Genomic DNA, 23,582 nt, shown 5'->3' with positions numbered 1-23,582 from the left:
AGTTACATGGAACATTATTCAGAGAACAGAGCTCCTATGAACTTACAAATAAGCAGCAAGGCAAATTAAGAACTGAAGGAAATTGAGAGGAGTAATTGACTCACCTGGATGCTGGGCGGGGAACGATTTTTTCGGGTGGTAGTGGTCGCCATCGTGGTTGTTGTTTCCATAACTGTAGTTGACATTTCCGGTGGCACCGATGTTGTGGGCGTTGTTCCTAAGATGGAAGGGACTTCCCCAACGAGTCGGACGCTTCCATTGATTTTAATGTTGGGGTTGTTCTCTGCCGCCATGTTCAGCACTTTCAGGCCATTGTAGTAGAGCCCGGAGAGCTGGCCTTGGAAGAGACGCCCTCTGTCCTTCCCTCCTATGGCTATTTGCGCCTGGGTGTTGAAGATCGTTAACTGTCGTCCTAGTGAAGGGGGGTGAATAACATTATTGACAGACATTTCCTTCCATTTGCATACAACATTGAGCCCCGGCCCGAAGTGATGGACAAAGGAGAAGTAGATTCATTCTTGGGAGTGTATATGATGACTGTAGAGAAACAGTATGGAAATGTGGTGCCTAAAAGTCATTGATAAGGATGATTAGCCTGCAAGTATGAATACCTGAAACTGAACCTTATACCTCAGCATCCACTCACACATCAAAACTCTGGAGAGTCTTCAGAAATTTGAACTTGTTCTTTTAGGATTGGATGAATTTTAAACTAAAAATAGGACTTCAACATGTGGCTATTTTTCTACTGTCAATTCAGACTGCAGTACCTGTCAAGCTTTAGCCCATAAATAAACCTCCTTTGGACCAGCTAAAGCATTGGATTAACTCATAAAGCCACTTTTAATAATGCCAAGGTTTCAAGGGTTGACTCAAAACAGTAAAACAGGTAAAAATAAAGTCATATAAGAATTAAGTAGGAGTGTTATGACAGGATCAGTCGTGATTTTTCACCTGTAAACTTTGTGTTGTGAAGGCTTGCAAATCTAAACCCAAGAAAGAAGAAACACAAACATTTCTGATGTCTCTGAAAGAGCAAAGCTTTTGAAATAGTGAGGATAACAGTGCTTCAAATGCTTTCACTCTTACAGACAGTGAAATTTAAATGTAAGCAGGATTATATGGTTTAGTTGAGGTCACATCTTGAGTATTAGAAGAGGTCCAGTATCATATGTAATAAAAATTATAATTATTAAAAATAAATCTAGTAACAATTGCCAATTCACCTAGTGTTGCAAGACACTTACATCACATTCAGCCTGGACTGCTCTATAAATACTGTTTATGTCCCAGGCTGCACTAGGCTGACCATGTCAAGAAATAAATTGCTTCACAAAGTGCAAAGGCAGTTCCTATAATTTCCCTGTTCCTCAAAAGATTAGGGGCATGCCACCTGAAATCTGCTGAATTAGCAGACAACTAGACTGGACATTGCAGTTTCAAGTCAATCATAATTTAAATACCTTATGCTTTCCCATTTTTATGAAATTTGAAATCTTTTTTCCAGTCCCATTCCCACTGCCCAGGTCTCACTTGCCACTTTCTGTCTAGTCCAGCCTGATGAGAGGTGCAGAATGCCACCATGTAAGGAAAGCACAACCTATGATCCACTGCTCATTCCTTCACAGCCAGTGGTTAGAGTAGATCAAAATACATGGGGGAGCTCACCAATTTTAGTCGTCGTGGCAGGTCTCGAAGTCAAGTGGTGATGCGGTGTAGCATCATCTTATGGTGACAGGATGGACCATGGGGAAGAGAATGGGGACAAGAGAATAAATGTATCTGAAAGTAGTTCCTGTCCCCAACGAGGGCCCTAGCTAACTAAGCAACAGCATATGGAGAGGTGTAACATACAGACATATGGAGGTGGGCTGCACATCCCTTGTGCTCCTCACTCTCAGGTATGTAAATGGAAAATCAGGATTTGGTCAGGGTGGAGTAAGTGCATTGATGAAGAAATGAGAAATAAAAATAGGGGATATCCTTCCCCTGGAAAGTGTTGAAACATCTGATGCAATGTTCTGCATCTCAGGAGGTTTTAACTTGCCAGAGGCAACATGTCTATTAAAACATCAATAAACATGCACTGAAGGCACACATCCTTAGAATGTAAATAGAGCCTTTACTCTTGTCTATGACAAAAATACGGCCCAGTAACAACATCTGTTAAGATACTGATCCCTCTCAGCCCAGCTCCTGTCTGAATTAGAGGAAATGGCACTGTACACTGTAGAAGGTCAAACTCCTGTCCCATACCATGTCCTCAGAGCTCGCTTTTCTTTTCTGTCATGTTGTGCTTTGGATTTTATAAGGAATATGCTGAAAGAACTTTACTGTGCCATTTTCCCTTCTCTGAATATGTTCTCTCCCTCTAGCACTATGGTTCTGTCCATATTGTCCCTGCCCCTACAAACCCAGACATGTCACTTGCTACTTTTCCCTTCTTCCCACCTCACTCATGGTAAGAGTGCCAAAGAGTAGAGGTAAGATGAGTAAAGAAGGGACTTATGAGTAAAGGGACTTAGTTTTGAGATGTTATCCCTGAAAACAAATGGAAGATAACTGTCAGTTCAGTTTTCCATTTGCATTTCATTCCTTTCTTCCCTTGAATTAGTTTAGTACCTTTTTTCATCTTTTGCCAAAGGGAAGAAGGTGGAAGGTGATAAGGAATGAAAATTTTTTGCTGTTCCAGGTAGGAGAGCTCCCCAAACAAGGATAGGAGAAGGGTTCTGTCACTTTTACTGGAGGATTATGACTCAGCTCTAGATGTCAAGTATTCTAACCCAAGATGATAACATAGCTTTACATGTCAGTCATATCCCTCACATTATTTGAAGGAATGAATAGTAAGTATATTAAGCCTGAAAAAAGAGACTACATCTCCAATCTCGGCCTTCATCTGCATCTTCTAATGTAGAAAGAAAGTGTACACCAAGGAGATGACCCTTTTCCAAAAAAAAAAAAAAAAAAAAAAAAAAAGAAAAAAAAAAGAAAAAAAAGAAATTTGATTGTGTATTTTGAAGTCTTCACTGTCAAATGGTTTTCCATATCAGGAGATCAGGATTCATGCACTGCACCATATGGTTGATGCTGGAAACCACACTAAAAATGTGTTTGCTAAAAGAACAATCACTGGTTGCAGTCACCTACTACCTGCAATTTCTCCTTGTTTGCTCTAAGATGGTGTACACACTCATGGTAAAGACACTAGGGAAATGAATATGGGATGAGAAAAATCTTTGGAGAGAATATACATTTCCTTTTGCCACCATATGTCGCTTCTGATCATTCTTTGAATGGAATTTAGTTGAAGCCTTTACTTCCCCCAAGTAAAATTTAACTGGCCACTGGATTTTACTGAGGACCTATTTACCTTAGTAAATTCTACTAGGTGCGTAGTTTAATTTTGCAGCCCTTCTTTTTCACACAGAACTCTTCCTACTGCCATATTAGTGTCGTACCAAAGAAAAATTATGAGGTGTTTTGTAAGTATTCTGAATAGTTCAGGTTCTTGTTTCTTTGTTCTCTCATTGTCTTCTTCATTTGAAAAACTGAATTCTAATTAATAATAGCACAGAGAAATCTGAAGTGTAACTTTACTGTAGCACTAGAAGAGATTTTGGGCCTGATTTTGCAAATTCCAATTCATACTGATGATACTTGCTTCAAAAATACAGTCATTTACATCAAGGAGACTTTACAGGTAAGAAAGATTTGAATAATTAAGTACTTCTGGGATCAATCCTTTTAATGAGATGCTTCTGGGTCTTTATTAGCTCAACCAATTGCAGAACAGGTAACATCTGTGCCTTAGCAGACACCAAGTATTCTGCTAAGGAAATCTGCTGGATTTAGGACTACTGAAGTTGAACAATTTAAGACTAACACTTCTTTTTATATTCACATACACAATCTCAATGAAGTTATTAGCATTTAATATTTTGCTTATTACTCATGCAATTCCAGACTGTAAACCTGGGTTCCTAACATTATTTTAAATCTATTTATATAATTTAAAAGCCCTTCAAAGCCAAGAGTGATGCCACTTCAGAAAGATAATGTGTTATATTTGTTTTCCAAGAATGAACTATTTCATTATTATGAATAACATAGCAATACCAAAGGAAGACGAAATCTATAGCATTCAAAAATGTCAATCAAAAAATGTTTCATCTTACCTCACCCAAGCCAAGAACTCACATGGTCAAGACAGCTATTCTAGATGCTGAATCTTTGATTAATCTATTCCTAGAACCATCAGTTTGTTTTGTTCCATTTTGATACAAAGCTACCCTTTTACTCACCATCTTTATAAAGTCTTCTGACAGAAGGTTTCCATGTTATATTAATTGTTAGATGGATGACCAGGTGGATGAGCAGACTGATGAACAGCTACATAAATTAGTCATTCTTATATTTTTAAAAATTTGAATGTTACCTGAGTTGCTGAAAATGTCTGTCTACTTTGGAATGAAGGAACCAAGTTATATTGTCTCAGGTGTTACACTGCACAGTGTCATTCCCTGACACATAGTGTAAAGACTTAATTTCCTTTCACTTTAGTAAAAACATAGCTCTGTCCTTCTAGCCTGACCACATCCAGGACTTTAAGAATGCCTGAAGACTCAAATATCATCTTTTAGACTCTAGTGCATGTGTGATTGTCTTTTAACAAAGCATCAATATCCACAAAAGGTAGACTTCAGTTCAAAACTTAGAATGGATTACAAATGAAAGTATCTTGGCATGCTTTTAAGCTCAAACTTGTAGAGTCTGTGGCACAAAATAAAAGATTTTGTGGAAAACCAAAAAGGAAAAAACAAAAAACCAACGAACCCACAATGAAACCGAAATAAAAAAAAAAAGATGGGTTTCTCAAGCACATGAATTGCATAAAGGAATTAGACATGCATCTGTTATAACAAAATTGAGGCAATCATTGTCTTTAGTGTTAAAGGGACTTTAGCAATTCAGACTTATCAAAATTATTATCTTTTTAGTGTTAAACTTTATTTATCTATTTTAGTTTGATCTTGTAAACTAATAGGGCAATCCTCTGAGACTCAATAAGCATTTTCTGTTTATTGTTATCTTCAAATTTATTTACAATTTAGCTGAATTAACTGTTTATGACATACTGGTGGTAAAAAAAAAAATCTATTTTGGTTACGCAAATATTTTTGCCTTATTTTCATTAGTACTTTAGCTTTAAATATTGCACCTTTGTAGAACAAACCTGAAAAGTGAGCAACACTGCCAGCTCTTGTTGAAGTTAAAAGGAACTGAGTGTGCACAATACTTTGCAGCATCAAGCCCTTCACATGAAAATATTTTGACTGGATTTAGCCACATCCTTCCTGACCTTAATTCATACTGGATAAATCAATTTGTTAATTCAGCTGAGGTTAGAAATTTGAAACAGAACATAAATTATATTTTTCCAGTCCTACAAGAGACTGGTTTTCCTTCCTGGAAAATGTGTTAACAACCACAGTCTAAATCAGCACAGAAAATGCAAGACCTGAGTTCAAAGGTCACCCCCTTTTATTAGCAGTACTTTCATAAATGGAAACAAGAGAAGATTGTGTTTTGCTTTGTCTAGATTTCAAGGCAACGAGTTAGTTACAATGCTTTTTTTTTTAACACCACATTTACTAGAGGGAGAAGATCTTCCTGACCTAAACTCCTCTGTATTACAAAGAGCCTAGTTCAAGCCCTACTGAAATCAGCAAGTTATTCTGTTACCTTCAACAGACTTTAAAGTGGGCTCTACATCCAAGATATTCTTTTTTCCCTCTCCAAATCCCTTACAAAAAAAAAAAAAAAAAAAAAAAAAAAAAAAAATTACTGTTCTGACACAAGTCCCATTTCAAAAGGCCATGGACTGTATACAGAACTTTTACTCAAGCCATCTGGACTTATTCATGTTAACACATTTTTTTGCTGAACTGAGGCCAATTACTCCAGGCAAACCCACAAGATTAAGTGGCACTGCCTTAGACTAAGAATTTGATCCGTATTTTGGATAAATATAATTTGAGTGTTCAACCTGTACTCTAGACATAGCATAAAAGCAACAGAACAATCAATTTCTCTGTCTCCCTCTCTGTAATTTAAATGTTAAAAATGTTTTCTTTAAAACATTTTTAAAAATCGTTTAATTATCTTAATATAATAAGGAAATACATAGCCATAGTGGCTAATCAGACTCACGAGAAAATAAAACAACTTAAAGGAAGTGTTTTAACAAGTAGATTTGAAAATCTTTTAAGAAAACTTCAATAAAAAAGATATAAATGTAGTTGAAGCCCAAATTAAAATAGGAAAATCATGCAGTGGTTAAATTGCCATAATACATGTTGTTGCTCTTCACTCTTCTTCATTTGTTTTTTTTTTTTAGAAATAATTTCCTGAATTTTTTCTTGTTTGTCATTACTATTGCAGCAAGCTTAGAATTTCGTCCCTTTAACTGCATTTTAATAGCAATGTATTATAGCATGATTTATCAACATATGGCAGGTGGAAGCTGACACAAATTATAATGAAAATTAAAACAGTCATTTATGCAGCAGGCGATTATCATTTAAGAAACATTTATTTGCAGGCTTTAAAAATGAGAGTTTAGAATCAAATGGGTTTAAAATGAAAGTTTTAATGACTGTTACCTTTTTCCTGCAGCCACTCCTCTACAGGCCGGTTATATTTGAAGGGGATTTTCTGTTTTACCATTTGGAACCGTTCACTATCAGTGTTGCCTTTAAAGTTTAAAAAACAGCTTAAAAACAATCTGTAAAGTCAATGAAATAGTTAAAACATCCTAGATTTTTTGGTTTTTTTATGACCTTATTTAGCTACAGATAAATAAGTGCACATGTGTGTACATATACATGTATATATATACATATTTGAAAAGAGAGAGCTTTATCTTTAGTAGAGTGGAGAATAGTTATACATCCAATTGCCTGAGGTTCTGGAAGGTCAAAGAAATTAAAGCCTACAAAAAAAGATAACTCAGATTCTCCTTAGAGTATTTGTTTATCCAAATTGGTTAGAAGACATATGCAATTTGTCTGCAATGTGAGATCTTGAGTGAACTCAATGCCATGAGTTAAAACATTTTGATCAGACTCTGGATCTGATTGCATATAGACATGGCACAATATATCAGTCACATAAACACATAGTAGTAATTTTAATAACCTTCTTGCACTGGTAAAAGACAAGTGTTAGGACTAGAAACCCAGTAAACAGAAAAAAAAAAAAAAAGAAAGGAAGGAAATATAAGAAATCGATGACAAAGTATCTAATAGAATTAGTTTAAAAAAAAAAAATCCAAACACCTAAGAATGGAAAGATAAACAGGAAAAAAGAGAAGTAAAATTTGACAAGAGGAAGAACTGTTAATTAAGGATACATGAAAACTTCTGTTCAGTTACCAAAGACTTGGGCCTCTTGCCAGAATAAAACAAACACTTAGAAACTAATTTAAATAAAAGCAGAAATAATTAGCCAAAGTGTAAATTCCGGCAATTACAGTTCCATTGTTCCATGCTGATGGATAATAGAATCATCCATTAAACTGTGCTTTGGTGGAAAGCTCCTATTACTTGCACAGCACAGAGAGGAGAAGGATTCACACAAAGCCTCTGTCCAATTTCCCTAGATACTGGAAAATTGAACAGGTCAGATGGAACCTCTAGTAGAAAGGAGCAGTTCAGTTTGATGGTGTTAGGAATGACAGTGAACAAGTGCCATCATTCCGCTTTTTCATTTTCTTCAGCTAGAGTAACTTTCTGATTAATTCTAACTTTTGCTTTAAGTATTATTTCTACAAAAACTGTTCAGACAGGCATAAGAGAAGTGCTTTTTTTACATGCAACATTATAACATTGTAGAAAAACGATTAAGTCCACAACTTACTGGAATAATGCTACCATAAGCAGAAGCTCAGTAGATCAGTTGTGCTCCAGTATGTGTTTTGAATAAATGGTGGTTGAAGTCAGCAACTGCCCTGCTGAATTTGCATTATTGCCCTTAAAGTCCCATGTATAAATATCCTAATGGGGCTGCATATTTATTTGACTTTCTGAAACAGAAGCTGTAATCTTTTTCCAATGTAAAGAGACACCAATGAAAAAAAGCATAACTAAAAACTAAATAATATGAGTCCAGCCAGTCAAGAGCAGACAATGTCATACTGCAAGGAATATGACTGGTGAATCTCACGTGTTTGATCATCCTTATTGAAGCTCCAAAATGCTGCCAGTCTGTGTGAGGTACTTGCTGACCAGAGCTGGGCTCTCCAGCAGCATCCTGGAACTGCTGACTTTCTGCTGCACATGAGAAGCGCTATAGGAACACAACAGATACAGTCCCACAAGGATTCATATGAACTAATCTTAATTTGTAAAAATCATAATCTATATCACTGTAAGCTCAGCTGTAAGGAAAACAGCAATTAGCATTTGGGTTAATATCTCCAACTATAGTGATGCACATCTAGGAGCCTTGCTGCTTATTTGGGGTACACAGTAAAAAAGTAAAAGCCTTTAAGAACAACTTTACGGCCCAATTACTTACTAACTTCCTGAAAAGTCAGATAACTTTTTGCCTTCCATATTATATATTCATTGTGAAAAAATGCTATTTTCATTGTAGAAATATCTAATTAAGCACCAGCTGACACACATTATTGCTCCAGTTTCTTTGTTGCACCTCAGATGCCTGACATATACAGTTGGTACCTCAGATAAACTAGAAGGAAAAGGTAAAATTGAAAACACCCTCTCAGTTATCTGTCAAGTTATATTTAACAATGTACTGTGGTGACTTGGAGTCACTCACAGTCATGAAGTTACATTTAAGTAAATTCTTAGTTCTCCTAATTCATATCAGCACCACCAAAAAGTCAATTCTATACTTCTATGAATACATGTTCCTAAACAGAAAATTTGACCCATGTTCAATTCAGGAACCAAGAAAAAACTGATAAAGAGGAGCTGAGTTAATATAAACAAAAGCAAAGAAAAAACTCTATCTAAAGCTAAAGAGATGGTAATATTAACAAAACAATTATATTTGATCTGTTTATTAATAATAAACTGAAATGACAGCTTCCTTTCCTGCAAATTCTGCCATTCATTTAAGCCTAGGTGCAGCTTACAGGAAGCAGACCAACTGGTTTGGGGAAAATAGAAACAAAATAAAGTCAAGCTCACTACAAAAACTATTTATTTTTTAAGATCAGTTAGCGAGACATTCAGCTTAGGTCTTTTCTCAACACACTAATCCATGCCCACCAAAACAGATAAATTGCATAAATGCAATCATAAAAATTCTGCATCGCCTTTAGGATTATATTTTAGTGCCTAATTTTTATTTTTATTTTTTTAATGTAGGGAAAGAATACTAAGTTCTGAGAAATCCTCAGGAGGCACTTCAATGGCACTTAAAGACCTAAATTTCTCTCTCAACTCAGACTTGAACCTTTAAAAAGAGGCTGCTACTCCATCTATATTTCATGTGATAGAGATAGACACAGTTTTGATAGAAATGGGGGTTATTCCCCATTTTATAGAGTATTTTCTGAGCTAGAAATACTAGTTAAATTTGTTGATATTATAATGTCGATGGGCAGGCACATTTTCTATAGCCCCAAAGAAATTCTATAGCACTATTTACAAGCAAAAAGAAACTCCACTGTCTTCATATCAGTATGCACATAGAAAAGTAACCTTTTACTGGTGGCAATGAGCTCTTTTTCAGAATGAAGACAGTTCAGAGGAACACTAGAGTCAGCCAGGGGCTGACATGGAGTACTTCTTCCTCTGTGTGGAAGGCTGACTGCAGAAAAGAAAAAAACGTGGTGAATTGGAATTCCTCAGTAACAGAGTGTCTGACAAGAGCAGGCCAACAAGACTGAGGTAAAAGAAGGAAGTGGGACAATCAAAAAAGGCATGATGATGAAAAATGGGTTTCTTATAGTTCTAGACCTTCAAGAACACCAGAAATGACAACTATTCCCCACCACATCTTTAAAAACTTTTTTTTTTTAAGTCAAGTTTAACTTAATTTTATTATGTTATTATTATGCAGATCTATTGAGCAAGATTAAAATACATAAAAAATCATACCTTTAAAAGCGATGAAAAATTGAAGGGCATTAGAAAATTCAAATTGGTTTATATTGCAACATTAGTATCTGATCTATTCTCTGTTGGTTTGTTTTTAAATTTTATTTCAGACATAACTAAGAATGATTTTTAAAAACATGTGCATGAGAATGTGTTTACTCATATACTCCATTACATCAGTGAGCTAAAGAATAACTTTTTCATTGTTAAGTGCTTAGAATAGCCATTAAATATAACCAATAGAACCACACAATTACTAAATTAATACTGACTTGGAGCTGTGCTTTAAAAACTAAACACAACATTTGATATGAGAGCTCAAAAAAGAAGTATCATGGTTTGCAACACGAAGTAACATAAGTTTGGCATGAAGAGAGCTTTTTGAACCTCCAACAGCTAAGACATGATGTGATTAAAGGTGTTTCTCATACATCTTCATACACAGAAATTTTCAGTAACAATTATTTTGTGACCTCAATGTAATTTATTTCTATAGTTGAATGATTCACACAAACAACCCTTTCACGTAACTAATACAGATTCTCTCTTTTTTTCCTTTTGAGTCCAGCTTTGATTCCAAGCTGTTCTTCAGAATAGAATGCGCAGGATAGAGTGATATAAATTTTCAGAAAATACTCCTAATCAGATAATTATTCTGCATTCAGAATCTATATGGGTCTCAAAAGTTGCAGGATATAGTTTTTAATTGTAAAATTTTGTTGATTAGTTTTGCTACTTGTGATTTACTAAATATTTTCCTCCTATAGTTTCTAGCTGCTTAAGTGATTAAAGGATCAATAGGAAAGACTCATTTTAAATAAGTTTCCTCTTTTTTTCCTTCATCCACGTAATAAATTCCTGTACATCAATATGACTTACAGCTGCTTAACAACTTAGTTTCTTATAAAGAACTGTGCCTCATAAACACATTATTTTGCCTATTTTTATTCCTTTTTCATATAAAAATTCTAAAGCCAACTATGAAGACTAGGATTAAAAGTCTTTTGTCCCATTTAGGACTTATATGTACAATTAACAGAAATTCTGCTGCATGTCCTAAGTTTTTCAACAAACTGATAAGCAATCAGACTTTTATGACCTGGAGGATTTTAACAGCAATATCTTGAAATCTTCTAGATTCTTGAATCTCGGTTAACCAGAATATTCTAAATATTTCAAATACCATGGACATTGCTAAGGACCAAATACTTTGGAAAGGAATATGGCAGAAGTGATCTATGTTTTTTTGGTTTTTTTGGATTGTCCCTCTTTTTCCAAAGGAAATGTGTAATCCCATAATAAAAATAATAGCCTACTGGTGAAATATGATCAGTTGCCAGCATTCTGTCTTTTTTTTTCTGAAGCCCTCAGTATCCCTGCGCTACAGACTACACTGATAAATAGATCATATTCACTTTGAACTTTAGCTTTTGATAATCTTCAATTTAGATAAAACTAAAATGGGAAAAAAAATCAAAATAATTTGCTTGTGCCAATCACTACTTGAAGTTCCCACAGGAAATATTTCATGCAGTGTAAGAGTCCAAGGGACACAGTTTAAATTTGCTCATGGGCAAAGCAGAATTTTCTTCCAAAACCCTTCAGTGCTGGAAGAGGTTATTCTTTTCTGATGCTCCTTTAAGAAAACAAACAACCTTTATTGTATTAAGCTTATTTCTAAACCAAAATGGAATCTTAAGCCAAAGAAAGTACAAGAACAATTGAAACTCTGAAAAATCTTGCTTCTTGACCTAGACCAATCATAATGATTGACTATCTCTAAGGTGTGAAAGAAAAAAACTGAAAGGTTCCAGCAAATTGCACTGGGCAGAAAGAAAGTACTTGCTTTTAGGTGGAATATTAATCCATCCTGATGTGCTGTCAAATCTGTGAAGATGCTGAAAAGAATACCATAAGAAAACACTCATCTGATCTAAATTACTGTCAAAGACTGTTCTATGAAGCAGAATTTTCTTCATTGCTTCTAAGTCTCTAAAAAGAATGAGATATTTTATCTAATGAGCAGTTATTAAGTGAAAGATGCTACAGTGTTATTAATGATTTAAAGAAACATCTTGAGATCAGTGTTCAAGCTTTAAAATGTTTCCACCATTTTCCCCTTATTGTAGATGGAATATCAGTAGGAAAAGGGCTTGTTAACACCTAGTGTTTGATAGCTCAGTTCACCCAGCAGCCTTTTGAGTTTTTATGGATGCTCATAATCTCACTAAGATTTACACACTTAAGTGACATCATCATGGGAAAGAAGCAGTCTGCTACAGCATGAAAAGTGTATTGTTTGATGGGTAAATGCTCTACTAACATAAACTGATTCAATTTAGTTCAACCCCAAAACTCTCCTAGGGTTGATGCTGTGTTCCCTGGAAAAGGAGACTTGCATGCATCACAGAGAAGCTAACATTTCCCCTCTGATAAAGGGAAGAAAAGTTTCCAAAGTGTGCTTGTGATTGGCACAGACTGAACCTCTTTCACCACTTCTGTTTTCAGGCAGCTACACTTAAAAACTTACAAGATACTGAATTGCTCCATTTTCATATTTCCTTAAGTACATATTTTGTTTTAAATACTACAAAGTACAACCACTATTTTTTCATAGCTTGTATACAATTAAATAATTGACACAAGTCTATTAGTAAAGGATTAGAATCTATTTTTAAGTCTAGACCTTCCTCCATACATCAGAAAGGAATAACAACACTTAGCATCAAGTTTTAGCATCAGGGCTGTTTATGTATAGATGTTTATTTTGTTGTGTTACTGTAAGACCATATTGTGGTTTATGTTATATAACATAGGGAATGGTTGCACTAAAATCCAAACATGTAAAAAATCTCTACTTACGAAGGCTTTAGAAAACACTTGAAAAATGTCCAAAGCTGAAACCACAGATGTGGCTTATACAAAAATGAAACAGGATGGCCATACTAAACAAAATAATTATAAGGCAGATGATCTGGAATCTTTCTATATATCACAAGCTGTCCCCCTAAAAATTCTTGTAAACTTCAGTTTTGCCTTGTATAAAAGGAGCACTATATAAAATTAATCCAAATTTGGGATCTCATTTCATTTGAGTGAATTGAAAAATAGACAAGTCTTAACATTGTTTAGCCTTGCTTCAGTTCTTGGATACTATATTTTTCCCCTACCTTCACTGTTCAATAAAGTTGCATCATTTGCTACTGAATTCTCATTTTATTTATTGTCCTCATTTTCCCCTTAGTCCTGGATGCCCTTGACTTTATCTTCAATTCCCTCTGATCACATTGTTTGCTGCGAGCAACACCTTTTATTCTGTTAATCTCACTATGGACTGGAGTTAAAAGCTGACCTTCACACTGAAACCCTCCTCAGCTCACTGCCCTCATGACAAGAGACAACAAGGTCTTGGTAATATAAGTACTTAAAGATGTAATAGAGAATTAGCAAGCAAGACTCTAACAGTAATAATTATTCAGGCAACTGGAGCTGTTTCTACAGCTCTGGTGCCTCAACCAAAACTCCCTATTTTATCTGATCTTTTTTAGCCTAAAAAAACTTGGGGCTCTAATTTAAAGTAAAGAACCATTCAGACCAAAAGCATTGGGAAATTCAGAAGCAAACTAAGAGGCAGGAGTTCAAATGTCCGTGCAGGAGGTATAGCTAATGTGGACCACACTGACACTAATAAGACTAAGAAAGACTTGAGGAAGTAATCTAATTCAATGCTCTGCCCCAGGACAAGATCAGTAACATTTCAACCTCCCTTAGATTAGTCTTTCAACCCCGTTTTGGATGACTGACAAAATAAGTGCCTTACCCTCAATAATCTAACATAGAAGCACAATAGGAGCAAAATGAAAGAAAACTCAGACTAACAAAGGTGGAAGAAGGTTAAGCAAACCTTTTCAAGCATTCAGAAGAAAAAAAAAAATTGCCAAAAATGTGACTTAAGTCCTATTTCATATGTGCACATTATGCTCAATCACTATCACTTCAGCCCTGTAGAAGTTGGGGCCATGGGCATGAAATAAAAGCAGTCTGCTTTAGTTCTCATTTGAGCTATGTTGAAAAACTGAACTAGTGTAGAGTATAGAGAAAGCAGTTACCAGTTCAACCTCTGTAAAAATATGAAACAATTCGGGTGCCTATATTACTAGATGTTTGAAATATTTTGTAAGGAATGTGTAAATTACTGTGTTTTTTCACTGACCAGACACAAACTGAGCCCCATGTCAGGCAGCCAAGGCTGAAGTATCTATTAAAGAAAAACTGAAACTACATATTGATCTTTCCATGTTAAGCAAGGGAAAAAAAATAATTTTGCAGGAAGAAATCAGAGATTGGAATAAAATCCACTGCTATTGTCCCCACATCCCACTTTGATTCCCTTGTGAAAGGTCAGAATGTGATTTATGTTGCCCAGTGGGAACAAGCAGTAATAATCAAATACCAAAAGCACTTTATTTGTATTGACACTTTAAATTCTATTAACTCTCATTTATCTAGAGGTTCTTTATCTGTCTTGTGCATTGGGTAAAGTCAGGACATAGAAACACTAATCTAATTTACATATTTGGGGTAAGGCATGAGTGTAGCTATTTTGCTTCCAGGAACAATGTGAGACTGAAAACACCTCAGCTGCCTTTGGAGGGTGCATGATCTAAGGTAAAAAAACTTGTGGCATTATACCTGCTTCTTGAAGGGCCAGTGGCTCTCTACCACAACTCTGCAGACAAGAGCAGCTCAGTTCCAGTAGACCTGAAATCTCTGCCTTGGTGCTGGTAGCTGGATTGGCTCCATTAGAAACATTCAGATGTTTCTGAATATCATTTCCCTGTGTACATATTATTAGGGAGATAATATGGGAGTTAAATATACAAATAGAGAGAACATGTGCAGGCCTTTCCCATTAATACAGTACTATTGTAGGAAAGCTGGTCAGTCAGTAAGAATAATGAGAGTAACGCCTGTAAGGCTCTTAGTCAAATGTCACTGATGAGGACTGGAAAGCTAACCAGTTAAAAATAACCAAATGGCCAAAACTCTATGGAAGTGACAAGTTCTCTAGAGTGAGTACCAGAAAATAATGAAAAGTATGTAAGAAACTGATGAAAGAATAAATTTATTAAGAAGCACTTCCTATCAAAATTGCATATTAGACAGTGCTACAGTATCTTCAGGGAAATTATTGAATTATTTAAAATTTTCCTTGTAAAAGCGGTGGGGGATATCAGTTTATTACAGAATGGAATAAATGAGAGCAAACAGGCCTTTTGCTTTACTAATTGCTACAAATCATTAAATTGATTCTTCTGTTTGCATCAATTTAGAAAAAGGAAAAGAGAATTCTAGGATTCTGTAGCAACCCAATGAGTCTTCTCAAAGACAGATGCTATTCACAAAGCTGTGCCATGACCAAGAGCACCAGGTACTCAGTAAGTAGGAAAGATGCAAACTCATTGACCCAGAAAGACTTCCATGTTCAGTGAGTTGTAGAATGTTTTCTATTTAAGTCACCAAAGATAAGGTAAATTGGAGCTTTATCCTCAGTTTACTGATGGGAAAAACTGAGCTGCAGACTGGTAAAAGCATTACTCAAAATCACAGAGAAAGGCATCTCTAAACACAAGGGTGGGATTCATGAACTTCTGACTCCTAGTTCCATGACTGGCCCCTTTCATTTCTGACTATTCTTTCACACAGTTGCTCTATTTCAGATTGTAGCATTGGATTTTAATGACTTCATGCTTTCCAGTGCCTTTAGCGAGCAGGGAGAAGGCTGATGTGGATGCATAAACCCCTTCTGTCACTGCATGTCAGCATGTCAACCTGGGATTACAGCTGGCACTGTTTTTTCTGCAGGCAATGTGATCAGAAAAGCACAAAGTTGTTCAAGCCTGTGATCCCTCAGGACAGATGTTTGTTTGCTCATTCTTACTGTGCACACATGTGTGTTTATGAGAGAGAGACAGGGAGAGGAAGAGAGTTAGGGAGAGAGAGAGATAGAGAAAAATAAAACATAAAAACTGACCAGGAGAACTGAAATAGAACTAACCCAGGAGAGAAATGTAAATATATTAATGTCTGGGAACTCACTGCACTGTGCTGTGCAGTAGGATTCTATTTAGCCTGAGTCTCCATCTGAGAAATATTTCTCCATCCTTCTCTGCACTACATTATACAGCTACATTTGATGTACCATCAAATGGCTGAAGCAATAGCAATTGGTTGGCTGGGGCTTCGAGCAATGTGTTCTAGTGGAAGGCATCTCCACCCATGGCAGGGGGTTTTGAACTAGATGATCTTAAAGATATCTTCCAACCCAGGTCCTTCCATGGTTCTAATTAATCTTATGCCAGCAAACGAGGAATTTACCAGAAATCACTGCTGATAAGATTTGTGCTTGGTACCTGGACCTCATACTATCATGGAGCAATGGACACCAACAAATGAGAGCAGCTCAAAACATCTGAAGGTTCAGTCAGGGTACACATGCCTGTGTAAACAGCTATATACTTTGGCATGGAATTGTTGGGAAGACCAAGGTATCAGGATATACCTATATCTCTTAGCATATAATTACTATTCATGGAAAATGGCTAGATGTCAAAGAAATACAGGGAAAAACACATGGATTTTATCTGTTTTGCACCATAGTATCTCAGACACTGGGACTCAAAGGCCTGTGATAAGTATATGAATGCAATGCTAATACTTAGGAATATTCCAGGGTTCTTAAATCAGATACCAGGTGAGAACAATTAGGCAGAAAGATGCATCAGTGCCCTATGGATACCATATTTTGGAATATTTTAATAAATAATTCTGACAAATTAGCAAATCTAGGACTGGGAAATCTTAAAGTTCATCTCTTCATGAGTTTCAGTTTACGCTGTACTACCATTGTCAAAGGTTAATGCAACTTTTCCTAGGCATTCACTCTGTGTTGCAAGAATTTATCTTACAAAGAACCTAGTCAATAGAACTAAGCTAAGAAGAAAGCATTGAGATTTGAGAATCAATACCATCAATGGAAAACGAATCAGCGAAATAGAGAAAAATTAGAGATACCACTAGACTATCTAGGTTTTGGTTTGTTATGGTTTAAATTTGGCTGAGCAATGGGGTCGCAATGCAGCAGAGTAACTTCTCCAGCTGCAGAAGTGGGAGTGTTTCCACACAATTATGTCTTCCTGAATAAATTAATGAGGGGAAAAAAGGCTTTCTAACTGAGAAATACAAATTCAATTACTGTAGCTATGATACAAACACAGCGCATTTGACTTCATATTTCAGATCACAAACTAAATGTAAAAGTAGGGCAATTTTTTTTAAAGGACATCTTTTTGGGCATATTTTTGTTGTTGACACGGTGGGTTACTGTAATTCTGTGGAGCGCCAGGCACTTGACAGGTCTCAGACTCAATAAACTTGATTAGAGAAACAATCAGGCTCTGGGAAGACGAAGAGAATCCCAAATCCAGGACCATCAGAAAGAAGTGTCATTTTGACCAATAAAGCAAATTTCCTTCTAAAGTATTGTGTATTCATCTGGGGATTTGACATATTGGACATCTAGTCTGATTCAGGAAGATGTAAGAGTGTTGCTACACTAATTCAGCTAACAGCTGAATATATAATACATATAATGTATATCTCTGTTTTTTTGGACAGCACCAAAAAACTTTCAAACTGTCAGTACTCTCTGGTAGTATTTTCTTTATCTAGGCTAAAAACAAGATAAATATTTTGGCTAAATTAAAACTAGTATTGCCTCTGTGTCATGAATTTGCATGTTAGAACAACCTTTTATGTGATTGTTATGTAGCAGTGATAAAGACTGCTACAGAAGAACACTTCTTATTCCTCTCCCCTCTCCCTTAAGCACTATCAGTGGGATCTTGGGTGGGAATTAGGTGGTCATGGCTATTTGCAAGAAGATACTTTTCTGCGTTTACTTCCTTCCTTAGGTAAATTCCTTCTATCAACTCTATTGCTGTCAAATCGTACTGTGCTGTTTGTTCTGCTTTGCTACCTTACATGTCTTCATAAAGGCCCATGCATTTCCCTCTTTCTTGATGCCAAGCTGACAAATTCCAATGCTTGATAGACTGCCACTTACATGGGCTTGAGGTACTTGGTGAAGTTAAAACTACAGCTCACTCAGACTGAATGCAGTGTGTTGCAAGAGCTCAGATAAGTTTTAAGAAACAAAACAGGAGCAAGAGATACTGAAAGCTGCAAAATAATCACTATTTTTGTTTGTTTGTTTTCTGTCTTTTCTCTCTTCTGTCCTTATAAACAGAATTTGGAAGACAGAAAATCCTTGCAGCACTCATGAAACTCTTTGAGGATGGGAAAATCAGAAATAAACCACAGTTTCATTTTTTTCTGTGGGAAAGTGAAACACAAAATATACAGCAGTTACACTCTAAGCGTAGTGGCAACATTTATTTAACATTTATATCATGTCAAATCCTATCCCATCATCCAGCAAGAAAACACATGCATTAACATGAGTTTTTTGCACAAATTCCAAAGTATGTTTTTTTGTTGATGACTTCATATATGGAGATTTACATGTCATTGTAAACAAATTTTTGTTCCCAATGTCATTGGGAACAAAACTTGAGTGTTCTTATCAGGTAGCCATATTTGTCAGTTTTCCAATCCTATAAAAATATTATAGATGCTATGACCCTGCAGTGACAAGCTACAATCAACTCCTGATTTCATCAACTTGTCATGCTTTAATCATCCCTCTTGGCAGATCTTTCAACATATGTTGCAGTACTGCCTTCAAAATCTGCTTCTCCAATTCTGTTTTATTAACCCTGTCTTTTTATATGTTTTAGGCTCATTATGAAATGCAGTAAATCTGTCAAAGGCACTTTATATGCTGTCTCCAATTCATCTTGATAGGAAGCATCTGAGACCTCATTTAAGTCCCACAAAATGAGTACAATCTGAAAAGTCAAAATCCACAACAAAGTATGTGACAAGAACCCTGGTGATAGTATTCAGCCTATAGGGCTAATCAGTAGCACCAAGAAAAAAAATCCCTTCAACATGGAGATCAAGCAACACATTAATGATTCCAAGTCATCCAGCACAAGATCCATATGTATTTTCATGAAGACAACTGGATTCAGCCAAACTTCGTACTATTATGTTGGTTTCAGAAGCAAGGTTTCAGAAATGAAAAGGAGATCATAACAGCCTCAAGTCTGAGGGAAGGAAAAGATTGCTACAGGGGCACAAGACGGCAGAAGCCAAAGTTTTTGCGGGGAGTTGAAGGGTGGAAAGAAGAGGAAATGACATGTCAAAATCATTCTGCAAGATGAAGAACAAATTTGGGGGAGGAGGACCCAGGCTCTGCAAAGCACAGAGGATTAGAAATTTTCTCTAAGGCTCCATTACTAAACATTTGTAAATCACTGAAGTGGTGCAATATGAGCCATGAAGAGGTACTGTGCAGGGATAAGTAAAAACTTAGAAAGAAAGAAAGAACTTGTTACAATGACTCAGACATCTCCTTTAGTTCTGCTTTTTAGTTTTCCTTGTTAATTTCACAATCAGCATTAGACTTTGCATCATTGAGCTCACAAGAACTAATAATCACAACATTGTATATTATTTACAATATCAATGCACATGTCAGCTGAAGAACGAATACGTAGTCTTTTCCTAATTTCCCCAGTGATGCTACTATTAGACCATCTAAACTTACCTTCTTTTTCTTGTATAAATTAAATAAAGCAAAGTTGGAAGAGGTAATATCCCACTGATAACAGTTAAAAACAGACAAGCTTTCAGAAACAGAAGATGCAAAAAAATTACAGAAGGAGAAAACTATAATGTTACTGTTAAAAAAAAACAAACAACACAACCTTTCAAGAAGAACTTATATATTCAGAAAGAAGGCTGCTTTTTTCAACTGTATTCAGCTGACTTAAAACCCATTAAAACCTAATAAAACCTATTACCATTCAGTAATTCTGCCTATATAAGTGAAGACTAATACAGATATCACACACTATTTCTCCACAATTAAGGCACTATAATTTTCTAGGTTGGTCAGCAGGTAGCAAAGCAGAGCACAGAGAAACAGAGAAGTCGGCTCAGTCCCCTACTTCAGTCTTGGGAAATCGACTGTCTCCCCATGTTCAGCAATAAAGCCAGTGAGATGAACTCTAGTATGCCCAAAGAATCTGGATACAATCTTGTGAGACCTTCTGTTTCCAGGATAAGATGGGAATAATATATAAAAATCAGCAGTCATGGGTGGGAGCTGCCCTGTATGCTTTACATCAAATAAATACTTGCTAAATTTTGTCTTTAACAACTACAACAACCACCGCATTATCTGAGGAAATTTCTCATCATAACAAGCTCTTGTGTGTTTTGTGTAATTCCTTTACAAATAACCTTGAGCCTTCTGTATGTCCTCTTAATATCTCAGGAGAGGATCTCATTTTCTCCTCCTCTCTTCCTCTCCTGCCTGCCTTTCCCAACCCCCCTCTTCAATTATCTCTTGCTGTCTTCTGGGTGGTTATGTTTAATCTCAGGATTAGGCAGAAGCCTGCAGTTTGCTTTGAACAGCTTATCAGCTTCCAAGAGACATTTACAGGGAAAGAAAGACTCCAGTTTTGATAGCAGTAATTGTATTTAGCTTGTAAGATACAAGGCTATTTATCTCATGGTGGGGAAATCACAAAGGGAGAGAAAGAAAATGTTGTCGATAAAAACCAAATAAAGCCAGAAAGAATGGAGAAGAGAGAAGAGAAGAGAAGAGAAGAGAAGAGAAGAGAAGAGAAGAGAAGAGAAGAGAAGAGAAGAGAAGAGAAGAGAAGAGAAGAGAAGAGAAGAGAAGAGAAGAGAAGAGAAGAGAAGAGAAGAGAAGAGAAGAGAAGAGAAGAGAAGAGAAGAGAAGAGAAGAGAAGAGAAGAGAAGAGAAGAGAAGAGAAGAGAAGAGAAGAGAAGAGAAGAGAAGAGAAGAGAAGAGAAGAGAAGAGAAGAGAAGAGAAGAGAAGAGAAGAGAAGAGAAGAGAAGAGAAGAGAAGAGAAGAGAAGAGAAGAGGAGAGAAGAGAAGAGGAGTCCTCACAGTCCTTTCAGTAGACGGATGAGGTGGGAAATGGACCTCACTGAACAAAAAGATCATGCCAGTTGTGGAAGGAGACTTCATTTCCACATCTCTTGAAATGAAATCTGTTTTTTTTGTTTTTTCACAGAAACTTACAATAGTATCCACCATGAATTGTGGGGTTGCCATGCAATACTTACTGCTTAAACCAGCTTCAGCTTCCTATTTTATAAAATGCCCTTTCCATTTCACATTAGCAGTATTCAGTCAGTATTCAGTCTGCTCTTGCCAAAACAGCTTCGTGCTCCATTTTCCCCCCCTCACAATCCCTCTAAAATCTCTCCTACTGTATGACTCCATTTTTAAAATGTCTACAATAGGTTTGGGGGAGTATTTATGAAAAAAAAAAAAAATAGGATCTGGATCTTTTGAATCTTATTAGGCTGCAACCAGTATTCTAATTTGGTATAATCAAGCAAGCAGGGAAGGATTAGCATCATCTCACTGAGAAAGATTTAGCACTTTGCAAAAGTATCAAATGGGTAACAGCAATAAAAAATGCCAGATTCCAAATATTCTGATACTTTTAATCATAGAATACTTTTCCTAAAGGAAGAATAGGATGAAACCAAGCTTCCAATCTTATCAAGACAAACACAAATATTCTTTCTACCACCCTAATTAATTCTCCATAGTTAAAACAGATGAAATGAAAAATAAATCTATTTTTTTCTATGTTATAGAGATGCAGTATATCATTTCAGGTGTCCCAAAACATTTCTCAAAATTGTGATATTTTCTCAAAGACAAGAGAACACAAGGTGAAAAAAATTGAGAAAATCTAACAGTCATGAGATTCTTTCTATAGCCTTTGTTGCATCACCTTTCACTTAAATGCAAGTTTAAGTGAAAGGTGATGCAACCTTTCACTCTAACCTCTGCCTGACATTCTCTATTTCTTTGTGAGCAAGTAGTTTAGACTAGACTAGAATATTTGGAAAGTAGCTGCAACAATTATCTAGCTCAGTCATGGCTGCCCAAAAGTCAAAGCATGTTCTTAAGGGCATTGTCGAAATGCCTCTTAAACACCTTAGGGACATGAGACCTGCTGACAATCTCTCTAGAAAAATGGTTCTATTTGACCAGTCCTTCAGTAAAGCAATGCTTCCTAAGATCTATTGTGAACCTCCTCTAGCACAGCTCTGAAACATTCTTATATGTCCCGTCACTAAGTATCATGGAAAAATAGCTCAGTACCTGTCTCGGCTTTCACTCCTCAGAAAGCTGTAAAGAGCAATGTCACCCCTAGCCTGCTTTGCTCCAAACTCAATGACCCTGGTGTCCTTAGCCCCTCTCCCTAGGACATGCCTACCAGCCCTGTCACCAGCTTTGTTGCTGTCCTCTGGACATTTTCATGGACGTTCACATCCTTTTCAAATTTTGGCGCACTACCATGAGGTCTCACCTTAGTGAGACAACACCGAATAGAGCAGGACAGCCACTGCTTTTGACTGGCTGTCTGTGCTGGCTTTTATGCTCCCCAGGACATGGTTTGCTGTTTTCACTGTCAGGGTCCACATATGACCTACACTGAGCTGCTGCCCACCAGCACTCCGGATCCCTTTCTTCAGGGCTGATCTCCAGCCACTCCTCTCCTAATTTCTAATAATGCCTGGTGTTACTCTGCCCCAGGTGCAGAATCTAGAATTTGTTCTTGCCTAATTTTATCCCATTAAACATTTTCCAATACTCCTATCCAGCTAGAATCCCCTGCAAGGCCTCCTGTCCCTTGAGGGGGTTAACAGCACCTCCCAGTTTAGTCTCTTTAGCAAACTTCCTAGATCTACTACCTCCCCTTCATCATGAGATAGGTGACTTTACCACAGAAGAATGAATATATTGAACAGAACTGTCCCTAGAACTGAACCCTGAGGAACAGCTCTGGTGACCAGTTTCCAGGCAGAGATGCAACCCCATCCATCACAGCCCTTTGAGCTCTGCAGTTCAGCCAGTTCGTAACTCAGCACACTGTGCACAGCTCATCCCACAGCTGGGCATCTTGTCTGCAACAGTGCTGTGAGGGATGGTATCAAAAGCATTACTAAAATCTTGGAAAAACTACAACTACTGCCTTCCCTTCATCCATGAGGCAGGTGACCTTACAATAGAAAGACATAAAATTAGTTACATGGAACATTCCCCTTGTGAACTCATGTTGAGTGTGCTTTATGACTGCATTATTCTTTAAATGCTTTTCAATAGTATACAGTATAATCATAATTTTTCCAGGATCTGAGTTTAGAGTAACAGGTCTGTCGCTCCCGGTATCTTTTCTCACACCCTTCTTATAGCCTGGAATAGC

General features: G+C 36.5%; 1 protein-coding gene across 43 annotated transcripts in view; it reads right to left on the bottom strand.

Moving 5' to 3' along the window:
• The window catches only part of NRXN3 (neurexin 3), a 958,542-nt gene that overhangs the window by 107,160 nt on the left and 827,800 nt on the right, over positions 1 to 23,582 (bottom strand). For 17 of the 43 annotated variants that reach the window (XR_012056601.1, XR_012056602.1, XM_072930751.1 and 14 more), the window contains 3 exons: positions 6,666 to 6,755; positions 1,669 to 1,725; positions 105 to 412 (listed from right to left, as the gene is read on the bottom strand). Coding sequence is in view for 40 of the 43 variants with exons in the window: in XM_072930751.1 (XP_072786852.1) it covers positions 105 to 412; positions 1,669 to 1,725; positions 6,666 to 6,755 (455 nt within the window). In the remaining 3 variants the exon portion in view is untranslated. The remainder of the gene's footprint in view (positions 1 to 104; positions 413 to 1,668; positions 1,726 to 6,665; positions 6,756 to 23,582) is intronic. The other 26 variants (XR_012056603.1, XM_072930759.1, XM_072930756.1 and 23 more) reach the window with 2 other exon arrangements.

The sequence above is a fragment of the Taeniopygia guttata genome, chromosome 5 (assembly GCF_048771995.1).
Source record: "Taeniopygia guttata chromosome 5, bTaeGut7.mat, whole genome shotgun sequence".
Classification (NCBI taxonomy): Eukaryota; Metazoa; Chordata; class Aves; order Passeriformes; family Estrildidae; genus Taeniopygia; species Taeniopygia guttata.
Note: the sequence above shows the minus strand (reverse complement) of the source record. Positions and strands in the feature narration are given on the sequence as shown.